The 13,746-nt window shown below is 39.9% G+C and overlaps 1 protein-coding gene across 6 annotated transcripts in view; it reads left to right on the top strand.

Moving 5' to 3' along the window:
- The window catches only part of LOC138194446 (protein MTSS 1-like), a 51,867-nt gene that overhangs the window by 1,446 nt on the left and 36,675 nt on the right, over window positions 1-13,746 (top strand). For all 6 annotated transcript variants that reach the window (XM_069143188.1, XM_069143193.1, XM_069143189.1 and 3 more), the window contains exons 2-3: window positions 582-643; window positions 6,277-6,350. In XM_069143188.1, the coding sequence (XP_068999289.1) occupies window positions 582-643; window positions 6,277-6,350 (136 nt within the window). The remainder of the gene's footprint in view (window positions 1-581; window positions 644-6,276; window positions 6,351-13,746) is intronic.

The raw sequence follows: 13,746 nt of genomic DNA on the forward strand, positions 1-13,746 counted from the left end.
CAATAATATGCTCTTCAACTATTTTCAGCCCGAGACCTGAATTAGGAAAAATGTAGAGTCCCAGCGGGAACCGGGCTCATTATACCGTAGTATTAGTGCTCTGTTTGGGGATCTTTCCAAAAGAGGCCTATGACCCAGTTCGCAACCTAACACAAGCAGGATATGATGGTAATGTCTATTTTTGGATTAAATGTGTAGTAACAGAAGAAATTAAATGCAATAAGAGCTAAATAAAAGCCAGCTGTTGGACATATTTGAAAGTATTTTGCTATTACAACTGACTTCGTGTGTAGAACAAACCTCACGCCGTTCAGTTGCATTCACGATAAAGTCATTTTTTTTCCCCATGAGCTTAAATTCTCAGAAATCTTCAGGTCTACTGGCAACTGGGTGGAAAAGCATAATGTTTGGGGTAACGTGTGTGGGAAAGCCTAAGTCTCTGTGCGTTGTGTTTAGCCCTGCAGATGAGGTGAGGTGAGGCGTCAAGATGGCCTCATTGATTGAGCTGTTATGTAACTGTGGGAATATTGAAATTTGTTCCGATTGCATCAGTCATGTTTGCGTCTCTTTCTCTCCCACAGAGCAGCTGTCCTATTTGGGAGGACTTTATCACCAAGGCGGGGAAACTGCAGTCACAGCTCAGGTGAGAGCGTGTTTGTGTGCACGTACAACACACGTGCATGCTTCTGTGTGTTTTAGTGCTAAAGGAAACTCGTTAATGGCAATAAACTAAAAGGAGTGGGATAAACATTTTCCCATAGTCATTTAGTCTCTCTTAACTTAAATACACTGGCTCTTGGTCAAGTTGGTGTAGACACTAGGTGTATTTCTATACAATGTTTTTTATGTGAATTTTCAATTTGCACTTGAAAAAAACTTGAGTGGAAATATTAAAAAAAAAAAAAATTAAAAAAAATTAAAAGTTAGAATATTGCAGAAAGGTTTTTGGGGAGTTGGTGTTCCCGTAAAAGCTAAATGCATTGAAAAAAAAATACCACAACATGCTTCCACCTCAACAGAAAAACAAAACATCGGATATATGCAGGCTGATGAGAAGTGATATAAAACTCTCCTCAAATTCATTTGTGGTTTTACTGGTGGTCTTTTGCTTGTCATCCCTTTGCAACATCTTCTGCAATGTTTAAATGGGAGTATTGATCCCCCTCCACCCCAAACAACTGTTTTATCTCGACAAACCCAGCTTCTAAGATCCACGTAAAATGCACGTTAATTCATATTTTCTTTCATTGATTTTTCTTGAAATTCGATGAAAATTTGCACCAAATTTGAGAGGAACCACGACTATAAATATACATACATAGCAGTGTTAACAATTTTGCAGATTTGAATAAGCTACAACAATTCTTGGCCAGGAAAGACCAAGTGATTATTACATAACATCTCTGATACTCCATGTTGGCACCCTTTTACACAAAAATCTCATCCGATCAATTGATTTGGTCCTTAATCTGGGCTTTTACATTAGATGTCGGTGGCATTCCTTTCCCAAGAAGTTTCAAGTTGCCACGTGTCCTTCGGCTAACGAGCAGCGACATTCACATAAAAGCCTCATCTCTTAACAATGCTGTCCAGGGGTCATTCTGTGTCCTTCGCACCCATTTAGTCTCCTTTAAGCCTGATTTAATTTCTCTTTCTAATGCTGTAAATTTACACACCTCCTGCCAAAATTATTCCAAGTCTTCCACTAACAATGGATGCCAATCCCAGCCACCTTTTCCAGTTGGTTTTAAGTGGCCACGTGTCAGGAGACAAACGATTTATGACAGCTGAAATAAAAGCTCATTGTCCGGCATGTACTGCAAATACAGATGTCCTGTGGTGTAAATTATTCTTTGATTAACAATGCATGGCAGTTCTCTAGCCATTTAAGTGTCCACGTGTCCTCAGACCGACTAACACTGACAGTTTTATAAAGGCTCGGTGACTCAACAATACTGCACAGGGGCCACTCTCTGTCCCATTAATCCATTTTCTCAGTATTAAGACTGATTAAAGGCGATATGTTATTCAAGTGTCTCCGTCATTCAGGGGTTAAATATGTGACCCTGCCATGCTAAAGCTCAGGGGAGTATTTGTGACCTTCTTGCTAATGACTGCTTGTTTGGCAGTAGAATGTTTGTGTGTGTGGACACCAGGCTGATGAGAAAAGCACAAATCCACTGGAGTACCTAAGTGGTGCAAAGGCGAGTTGAACTCAAAGTGTGATCTTTTTAGTCCAAGTAAGCCAGTGGCAGCTTGATGATAGAGATGCTTGTCCTCCTTCCAATTCATCAGCATATCATAACGTGTGATTATTATCCCACACTTTGAGTCATATTGTTTACGGCATCATACAACTTTCCTCCTCTATTTATGCTCCCAAAAAAGATCAATTCCTCCTTTCCAGAATGGGTCGACTGCCATTTATTAAAAGATGACCTTGCTTTGGTATTTTAGAGTAGCTGTTGCCCCATTAAGCGTGGCCTACGACCTGCTCCAAGAAGCATTGGTTGTGGCGTGTGGTTGCCTGTAACGATGCCCTTGCTGCTGGAGCACCATGAAGTGTGTGCTATCTGGGCTCGCTCGCGGTGACCTACAAATACGACTTTTTCTATCTGCTTTAAAGCCTGTCTCCAGCCGCTACAAATGCCAAAATAGCCCTTTTGACTATTGCACTACCCCCCCCCCCCCCCCCCAAACCCAACGGACCTCTGTAATCTGGGGACTGGACTACATAGAGGGACACACATGCACACACAAGCACATACACTCAGTAAAACACAAACACACCCACCTTCCCTCCTTGGCCTGGATAAGTGACTCGACAGCAGTGGCAGCAGCACATGTCTGTGTGTTTAATGACGTCCTAAGGCAGACTACTCTGTAATTTAGCGCCTTTAATCCCCTCTCACAAAGCAACTAGGAAATCAACCAATTACAGCGTTGGGGCAGTTCTGTAATTTTTTTTTTTTTTTTTTTTTGCTTCAAAAATGGTGTTTTTTGGGGGTTTTTTTCAGCCCACATACACACACATGCATGCGTACAGAACAGAGCTTTGAAGAAAGAGGGCAGGGTGGAATATAGGCTAACTGATTTCTAATCACGGTCCTCCTTTAATTTGTCAGTGTTTGGTCTGTTTGGTTGGCCACGGTTGATGCAGCTGTGCGAGAGCTCGGCGTTCACGCAGGCCTCCGTCGTTCGCGTTTAAAGTTAATTTTGTATTGAAACAGACCACCTCAAAACTTTAAAACACAGCTTATGATGTATTTGAACTATTACTGGATGCTTATAAAAACCTTTTTGGCCTCAAGAAGGAGCGCCGAAACATATGGAGGCCTGATTGACAAGTTGATTGATATATTGATCGATAGATGGATAGAGTAACAAACGTGAGCGTACAGTACAAACATATGCACAAAATGTTATTTGGTAAAGCACATTGATACTAACCCTATCAGGATGTGTTTGATGTGTCTTAAACACGTGGACTAAGACCCAACCTCTTTGTATGATTCAGATTTACTATAGTTGCATTCCAGTTTCAGTTGAACCAAGAATAGATGAGGGCAGCGCTACTGAATGTATCATTGTCATAAAGAGCTCTCTGCTGTACTGTGACCATCTCTGTAGGGAGTTTGAATTGGCTTGGCCAAAGCCTCGGGGAATAGATATGTTAAAGTCGTTTGTCTTGACTCGAGAACAGGGGCATGTGTAGATTTTGAGACCAATGGTAGCAGTCAGGTCGTTGTTGGCTTACTTTGCAATGCTGGAACACTTGTAGCGCTAATTGGTTATTTTCTAATTCTCACTGAAGTCTTGAGGGTTTTTGGAAAATTGTCAGAGCTGAAATGAAACCTGATTATTCTGCCTTTACAGCCTAGTATTCACTTATATGTTAAGAAGAAAAGTTACCCAATTTTCCTGTTGATTGAGCCTGAAAGTATTTAAGACTTTATTTTCTAATGCAGCTTGTACATCAGTTCTTTGTGGGATGTAAAACTAAAAGTAAAAGTGTGGTGCATGAATACACCAGTTTAGTAGTTTGGCGCGTCTTTTGTAAAAGCATGGAACAGATAAAAGCTGACGACCATGCCAGTCGTTAATTACCACACATTGTGCTTCAGTGCTCTGGAGCCAACGATACTAAAAGTAGGCTTCAAGCCTCTTATCACACAAATCTGTTTGGAATTAATGTGTTAAACTTGACCGACCGTGACTTTGCTGCAAGTGCATGTAAAATGTGATCCATAGACCAATGTGTACATGTTATAAATTAGTGGAGGCGGATATCAGTTAGAGGTTGTACTGGTGCCCGCACTGGGCTTTAAATAGAAAGGAATCTGTGTGTGCCTGCGTGTATGTTTCTTTTTCCATTTGCAGGAAACACCCATGGATCTTCTGGTCAGCTCTGAAACAACACAGCACTTGTTAGCCAATATTATATTAGATCTTTGAATGATAAAGAAATAGATTGTTCCATCCTTGACTGGATGCCAATACCGGACAGTCATTCGAATGTGGCAGGATTTTAAGGCCTGTAAGTAACTAAGCTTTGAATTGAGGTTGTTTATCAGTCGAGCTGTTTTCTTTTTCTGTCAAGCTTGTCAGAGTCCGCTTAGCGATAACCTGAAACTGCAGTTTAACAGTTTTCAAAGAGTGAGATAAGATTTTAAAATGCTGTGCAGCTCAGTATTAAGGACGCACTTTAAGCACGATAAACCTTTCATCTTTTCGGGTTCAAAAAGGTAAGTCTGTTTGAACCCCAAGGGTGCTCAATCTTCCTCTCGTCCCCAAATTTTTTATTTCACATATTGTTCTTTCTCATCAAAACCTGGTGCCTCACACTGCAACTGAAGCACCGACAGTTTGGTCAGTAACGTTACTAATGTCTGATAGCCTTGAGCATTGCCTCACGTATCTTTGGATACACACAGGAAAAACATACCAAGTAAACCCAGCGTGTTACCACAACAAATGATTGCCTTTATTTTGTGGTTATGTTGGAATATTAGACATTGAAAAAGGCTTTGGTTCCATCTTTAAAGTCAAATCTGAGTCTCGCCACTATGCTTGATTCGGCTATTGTTTTGCCCAGTTGTACCTTACTGGGGTGTTTATGGAAATTCCCAGGTTGTGTTATGAAAGTTTTCTGTTGGCCAATGGAAGATAACAAGTGTTACAAATTCGCATACTTAGGGTTAGAACAAACAAGCTTTTGTGGCAGGACATACTTTGGAAAAACTTCGTAGCAATTGTGTTTCTTTGTGTAGCACGCATGACTGACAGGTAGTATAGTCTCTGTGTAGGAGATCAGATATCACACACACACACACACACACACACACACACACACACACACACACACACACACACACACACACACACACACCAAGAGACTTTCATCTTCATGCCTGTGATCTTAATCATGAGAGCTCTGTTGTTTCTGAAGTAGGCCAGTGTTTGCAAGTTAACCAGTCAGCTGGCCTGCAGCCTGTTGCCATCCAGCAAAGTAAGTTCTCTGCCAGGCAGCCTGATAGTCAATCAGTCGGGGGTACCAGTAAGATGGGGACAATAATGAGTAAAACAGTGAGTAATCTTACGCCGAGCTTCCACGACTTTTTATGACAGTTTGAATTTTGCCTTTAGTCCGCTGTGAATACATAGTATTTTATAATGCACTTTTTTTAACTGCTTTGCCAAGCCATTCGTGATGACAGAGAAGCAGGTCTAAGTTGTGAACTTGCTCCAGGCCCCCTTTCCTTCGGATAGAGCCCACATTGATCCTTTCATTGACCTGTACGTGTGGCAAACCAAAGCTGCTCTGCTGAGCCGGACAGATTCCAGTGGTCCTCAAGTAATTACATAGACATTCCTCACACAGCAGGGCAAGTTCAAGTTTTAACTTAAACACGCACTCAACAGTACAGAACGTATTCTATCACATTTAGTTTCATTGTGAAACTATTAGGGTCTATGTTGGTATCAGTGTAGAACAAATGTTTGCACCTATGTCTTTAAAAAAATGTTTACCCTGTAGAAAAAAAGATGATAGTTCATGTGATCAGTTTCTGACTTTGCCTGCCAACACCTGTATGTAATTACTGCCGTTGATCTGCAATTCCCTTTTGTGTGTTGCATGATTTTTTTTTTTTTTTTTTTTTTTTGGGGGGGGGGGGGGTATTTTTGTGTGCTTTTAAAAAAATAAATAAACATGTTTTATATTTTACTAAATCATTTTTCTTAATAAACCTCTGCCTTCCTGTTTTTTTTCCCCAGGGCGACCGTGGGCGCTGTGGCTGCCTTCCTAGATGCTTTCCAGAAGGTGGCCGACCTCGCTACCAACTCAAGAGGTAGGAAACAGTCACACGCAGGCCGAAGATCGAGTGTGTAACAAGTGGTGCTCCCTGGCTAACCTATTCTTGAATTCTGAAATACCATTTGATGGACCCAAGTTGAAGCCCAGTGCTGAAAGAGTTAAAGTGGTTAACTCACTGTTTGGCAGTGTACGTGTCTATGTAGCTCCACTGAAAGTCCAGTCCTTCACCCCACTGTGGTGCAGGGTTGTTTGCTTTATCGTATGGGTAGTAAATCCGTCGGTGTGCTGTTTGAAGCTCTGCTGCTGGCTTTATCTTCGACCTCTAGCCCCTTTTCTCTGCTGTCTTCAGTCCATCCACCCCCCTCCCCCTCCCGCCCTCCCTCCCTCCCGCCTACCTCTGCAACATCTGGACTCTCTGCTAGTCTGCTTGAATTCTGCGTGTGTCTCGGAGGAAACGGGGGAGAGTGCGAGATCTCATCCCTCCCTGTCTTCGACACCTCCAGCCCTGCACCATACTATTAATAGGAACTGAGACAGACGCACACATTCATCACCTCACTCACAGCAGAGAGCGCAAGAGGGGGGACAGAGCGAAAGGGAGAGACGGGGGAGAACAGGGAGTAATCATTCTTAGTCTCCCCCTCTCTGTGTAACTCTCGCAGCGTATCTGTTTGCTGTGAAGGAGTCGGATTCAGTTAGCTGAAGAGCATTGCGTCATTTTTCGTCCGCTCTTTTATCACTTTCTCTCCCTGTTCTCTCTATATTGTGTTTTAGGTTAGTGGTGTCACATAACACTCATCGTTTTGTGCTCTGTTGCTCAGGCTTCACTGCCCACCTGAGCTCTCCAGCATAGAGGAAAGCGTGGATAATGAGTTAAAATACACTGCTGACTGACACATGTTTATCACGAGTAGATAACCTGTCCACATTATTACAGTATTACAAGGGTATTATAATGAGTCTTGATTACAAGGTTTACAGACCATATTTTCCATTAAGGGTGCTGTTGTTTTTCAGCACGGTTTATAATCACTCTTATAGCCATTTTTTTTTAATTTTTTTTTTTTTTATATATATATTATCCCTTTAATCCTTTTATAATGGTGATCATACTTTGTACAGGTTTGTGAATGCTGATCTGTTTATTTTATCTATATTATTCTTTAAATAATGCTATTAAAATCCTCTTTACAAAGGGGTGGTGCTCATAACGTCCTTCAATAATCTATTCTTTGTTTCATTTCTCAAATGTCTGGAGAAGATTTGGCTACTGTTTTATTGAAGACTTATCCTAGATTGAACTTCAGTACTATCACACAAATGGGCACACACATGCACACTTTGTCTACCTAAAGATATGGCTGTTTGATTTTTCCATAGTGATTAAAGACTTTCTTAACTGGCTGTTGTCTCGAGAGCTGTGATAGCTTCTAATAGCTTCTGTAATGACCAGCATGTGTTAGAGAGAGAATAACACCGAGTAAAGATGTCACATTATTTTATTTGTTTTATTTTCAATGGCTTCTGAACTCATTGCACAGCAAAAAGGAAAAGATTGAGTCTGAAACAAAGTTTTTCTCATTACCCCAACATTCACTTTAAAAGTACTAGCAGTATTGTTTTGGTGAGATCCATTGTTTCTAGTGGCTCAGAGGTACTAGCAATGACATTTTTTTAGGTCAGCTCCCAATAAAAAAGAAACATCTTTGTCCCTGGAGTAAAATCTACTGAGGGCTCATTTGTCACCAAACCAAACTGCACAGTTGGAATAGACTGTATCCACAAAACAGTTGTTATGTGTATGTAATGGTCTTGTAGGAATGACAGGGGTAGTTGTTCCTCTGCTCGGTGAGGATATCAACCCACAATAGTGTTAACATGCAGAAGAGTAAAGTATTATTTTTTGAAAACATGTGTATGCATGTCTATGTAGTAACTTTGAGGTAAATGAGTTTTGTATCTTCATCAGTTAAAGTACAGATAAACAATTTTGTGTTTGCTTATAACTAAAGGCTGCTGAGGTCACTCATGTGCAGGAGATGGTGGCTCCTTTCATTCTGTATATCTTCATCTTGTCCTCCTTTGCGCCTTCAAGTCCTAACCTGTTTCCCACTGCCATCGCCATGGTAATGCCGTGGAAATGAGGTGTTTGCAGATCAAAGGTGTGTGCGTATGCGTGTGTGTGTGTGTGTGTGTGTGTGTGTGTGTTGGGGGGCTAAAGTTTTAAAAAAAAAAAGAAAAAAGGAAACAACTGTTCCTCTCCTTCAACAACAACCACGGCCACAAAGGTACCGACAAGTTTGATAATCTCTCAATCATGAGAACAGCGCTTCCGGCTGCCTTTGTAAATGGTTGTGCTCTTGTACGGCTTTTTAGATTTTGTCAGTAGGATAGCTCATTAAGATTTAAGGGCTGATCTATAGACCTGGCAGACTTTGATGTTTGATAGGAGGTACGTTCGCAGGTGCTCAGATGAAAGTAACTCATCAGTCTTATCACAACGGCAGCTTGATCAGAAAATTGAAAAGACTAGTCAAAACGTAGACTCTGGACTGCAGTTTAGTGTTTGCCTGTGAATCTGTAACAATATTTACATGTGAAATGTGCTTGCTAAGTTTTTTTAAATAACACTTTGAAGGACCAAACAGATGTTCAGTTTACTCTGGTCCAAATATAAATACAACTGTGACATGATAAAGTACTGATTAAACATCTTTAAAGTATGACACAGATAACCCAAAGCAAGACATGGATTAGACTCGTCTCAATAGAAACAGTGATGTTTTCACATCAGTCTTTGAAATTATTTTCAGTCATGAACACCTGTTGAATACAGGACTCTTGTTTTATTCCTTTTGTGGCTCACACTGTCGGTGTCAAAGAGATCTGTTACAGCCGCACAATAATTATTCTTTTGTTCTAGAAAAACATTTTAACAAAGATGTTTTTCTCACAGGTTAACTCCTCAAATGCATTTTTAGTTTCCTAGTATGTGGGAACACCAGTAGTGATTTGTTTGTACAATGACCCACTGCGTAATCACTGTAGCTGCTTAAATACTGTCGTAGGTGAAATATGTGAAAGGTGGATTCAAGCTCTTAAGAGAAAATCCCCTCTCCAAAAGACCTCGATGATGTCATTTAGGTCAGGCACTACATTAACAAGAAGCAAACCTTTTGCCAAGGCGGGAATTTAAATGTATAGTTTATTCCTTCATATTTCTCATACTTATGAATTCCTGAGGAGATAGATTAGTTGCACCTTTATCAAATGAGAATGTAACATAAACAATTTCATTATTAGTGTTGACAGGCTGTGAGTTGCTCTCTCAGGCCTGCTTAGTGGTTGTTCCATTCTTGATATTGTTGATTTGGAAGTTCATATCTGCTTAAGCTGGAGCTACCAGAGGCAACTTTAAACCTGATAATTGTGCAAAATGCCATAATTGTAACATTAATGCTAATGTTGGTTTGTTTTTTTTAAATATGGTTTTCGTTGAAAAATGTGGGTCATCAACACACTTATAGCTGTTGCATGGAAAACACACTGGTGTTGGGAAACAAATTCTGTGTTAACATTTGTAAATACTCATTGCATGAGCTAATCGATGTGGTGTCGTGAAAACCTTTTTGGAAATAGTCCAGCGAAAGACTAGCTTTAGATAAACATCAGCTGTTGCTCGCTGTTTTTCTTTCTGCATTTCACGTGATTTATAGCATTTGAACCGATTTATGACACCCAGATAAAAACGAACAGAAGATAAACTCCTACAAACCTACAGCACTGCGCCAGTTTTTGGTTTGCGGACCACCAGGCTGACGGCACACAACTAGAGGATAGTTCGGGTTAGAAAAGAAATGAGGATTAAGATGCAAGAGTGGATGTGTATTACCAGAATCAACTCGAGAGGAGAGCCATATGAGCTTTTTGTACTGTCAAGTATTGTCAAGGTTTCAGCTTACTGGTTTACAGTTGAATGAAATTAAATCAGCGGAATTTCAAGTGGACAAAGTTTGAATATAAGGAACACAAACGGACTTCAGGTTTTTTAGGCAGAACCTTTGTATTCATCTGTTGTGAACGCAGACAAGACTTGCTTTAACCGAACATGCACCTGCATGTGGGTACTGTATGAATGTACAGTACATGTAACACACACACGCACACGCACACATACAGGATTAGCTGAAACCACCTGTTTCACTGTGATCTTTTCTATTCAGTTGAGGACTTTAATTTGTTGTGTCACTCTGATGAAGTACATTGAAGTGTGCTTTGGCATCTCCACATTATTATTTTTTTAAGCTTGTTTTCAGTTACCTTTTGTACCTTTACACAACATGCCAGTAGAGTTTTTTTTTTCCTTTGAATGCTGCCTGATAAATGTTTTTTTATAATCAGTTTATTTAAGTTTATTGTAAACTTATTTAATTTTCTTCTAAACAAGTTCCTGTTTTCCTGATTGCCTTTGCTTCTCTTTTTATTTTAGTAGTAGGTGCCGAGTGTGGAAAGCTTAGCTTCGGCTTCGCCATGTGTTTTAAAAAACACATTGATCAGACTTTTGTTTTGCTGTCCCTAATGTCTGCTGCTTGACCTTGTTCTTATGAACCGTCGTCTTTGGAATTTTAAGGATGGAAGCAACCTTTCGCTCACTGTATCCCTCTGCCAGTAAAACCAGAATTAAACCCTTCTTTTCCTCACTCAAAACTTTTCTTTTTAACTCTTTTGGCATGGTCAATACTCACTTTTTTTTTTTTTTTTTTTTTTTTATTCCAATTACTTTTGAGGTACTACTAGCACTGTTTCTGCCATCCAGCTGGTCCTATTGCAAGAGGATAGTGATGACCACAGCAATGGTTTTTATACTTTTCTTCATTAAATAAGATTTGGTTCAGGTGATCATCTAATCAGTACCTCATTAAGTAGAATCAGGTGTGCCGGTATTGGAATTCAACAGACACGGGAATGGAATGGCTGCCATACACGTAGAGATGCTGATTTAAGACAAATTTTGAGTGGTCTCTTAATTTTTCCCAGAGCTGTATTTTCAGGATTCTGTAAACACGGGTTGGCTGGTTTTGTCTGTCAGCAGTGAGTTTCTTAAGAAGTAACCTGAGCACACTTTTAATTTCTTAATCATTTAAGAATGTTTCCAATAAACATCAACTTAAAAATTCAGAAAACAACATCGGCATTGTTGGACAAACCAAAACACCTTAAAATCTCATTGGAAAACATTCTTGGAAAACTAAGGAGGATGAGGATGATAGCCTCTTTATTTGTACAAGTGTTGCATGTCACTGTGTCATGTCATCAACAAAGACTTTCCCGAAATTATTAAATCATTAAATCTGCCCACAAAGGTTAAAACATTACATGCAGACATATCCATGTGTTGGCACAAGCATGCTCAGAAAGACAGGAAGGGTGGTGTAGGATGCAAAATAGTGCAAGATTTTAATGTGCTTAAAATATGCACAAATACAAGCTGATATGGCATGTAGAGCACAGTGAAGGCTTGGATCAGAAGCTGCTCTGGATTGCATTTGTTTAAAGCTTGCCAATGCCAGAGGCGATGCTGCTCTTCCTCTTGTGATGCTGCTCTTCATGGAGTCTTGGCATAAACACACATCAGGCCACATGTTGCACACCTACGCACTTGCTTTGGCCTTGAACCAGTGGGACAGTGTTTGGCCTAATAGGTCTAACGGGTCTATTTGATTTAAACTCGTGTGAAAGCGTTAATGATTAAACATGTTTTGGGTACTCGGACGTCAGGCCAGACGAACAATGTCCCCCGGTACCCTGGACACCGACAAACAAGCTGTTACTAAGAGGCGTCTGTAAAGTTGCTAAATGAAAAAACGTGATACTCTAGGCAACAGAGCTGGGAAGCTTTAGTTAGTTATTTAATTAGATTCCAATTTCAAGCTGCTAAAATTTCATTACACAATTGTTTATGTGCATGGCCACTCCTGATAGACTTCTGATTCTAACATGGAAACAACATTAAGAACTACATTTTCCAAAATGTTTTATATCTTAGCATAATCAAATCATATCCATAATGATACAAAGAGTAAAGCTTTTGTCAGTGGCAAGAATAAAGCCATGTTTTTGTAGAGTGAGCTTGTTGGAATCAGTTAATTAATATTGTTAAAACTGAACAAGTTAGAATGACTCGTATTGATTTACCTCATTTCCATTAATCTCCCTACATCATTATCACTTCCTTAAAAATGTGACTTCACTGCAGTGTATAAAAGTAGCTGCCCGTGCAGAGCCCTCTGAATTTTTGCATCAGTGCTCAGTCATGTTACAACTTAGACAACAAAAAAATGGACCTGGTGAACAACATTGTACAACCTTATGTATAAAACAAGTGCATGCTGCATTACATTCATTTCAACTTACTCCTGCTTTCTTTATACAAGTTCTTATACTTGTCTTTGTACCTAAAGTTTTTCAAGATGACCTCAGAACTATGTTTTTTTTTTTTTATATATATACTTTTTAACATGAGCTGCCAAACAGCTTTCAAACAATTGTTAGTAGTTTTTTTGTACATTTGAAGTTATCAAAAGGACATGCAGCCCATGTAAAATTTGGCTTCCTGTGAAAAACATACCTCATATTTTGGAGAATAATTGCTTTTGGCAGAGACAAAACCAGGCAATGTGAGCCATTTTCCCTCCCGCCAAAAACTTGAAACTGCACTTGTCATTGGTGAAGAGTTGGACAAAGATCTATTGAATCCACGAAAGAGAGAACAGAAAATGCACAAGAACTGCCATTTGGGGGAATAATCCTTTCTCTTGTTTCAGCAAGCATCAATTCATTTTCTGCATAGATCCCCTCTTTCCCTCTTGTTTGTATCAGTTTATAGATGCGTCATAGATTCCTCCTTTATATAATGGGCCTGTGTATGTATCATTGTGACTGTAGTTTTTTTTGTATCTTGTTTGTCAGTGCATTTCTGTGTTCGCATACATCGGCGCTACCGCTTTGTGGTATTCCCTTCACCAAGTGAGTGAGAGTGGGTGAGTGGTGAGATTTCTTTCAAGCCAGTCACGGTGAAACAGCTGAGCGGCAACGAGCCTACAAAGAGCTTATTCCATACTACAATCGAGACATGGAGAGACAGATTGGACCTCCCTTTATGTTACTAGACTATATGCAGATAGGCATGCACTGCAGGAACATTGCTTAGCATCCTAACAGTCATATAGATTTGCAGTAAGCCAGTTTTACCAGTTCTGAGACATCATTATAGGGTTCGTTTTAGTCTTCCGTTAACCTTTATTTAAATCCGAGAGTCTCACCTCAAAAACCACAGTTTAAGGTAAAAGCAACTAGGCGTTCAGATGTGTCTCTGAGGGCTTGTACACTGATTTGTCATTCATTACGTAGTACACACTCAACATAAGTGA

This window comes from Embiotoca jacksoni, unplaced genomic scaffold (genome assembly GCF_022577435.1).
Source record: "Embiotoca jacksoni isolate LCO1_2020_lvr unplaced genomic scaffold, fEmbJac1.0.p SCAF_11, whole genome shotgun sequence".
NCBI lineage: Eukaryota > Metazoa > Chordata > Actinopteri > Embiotocidae > Embiotoca > Embiotoca jacksoni.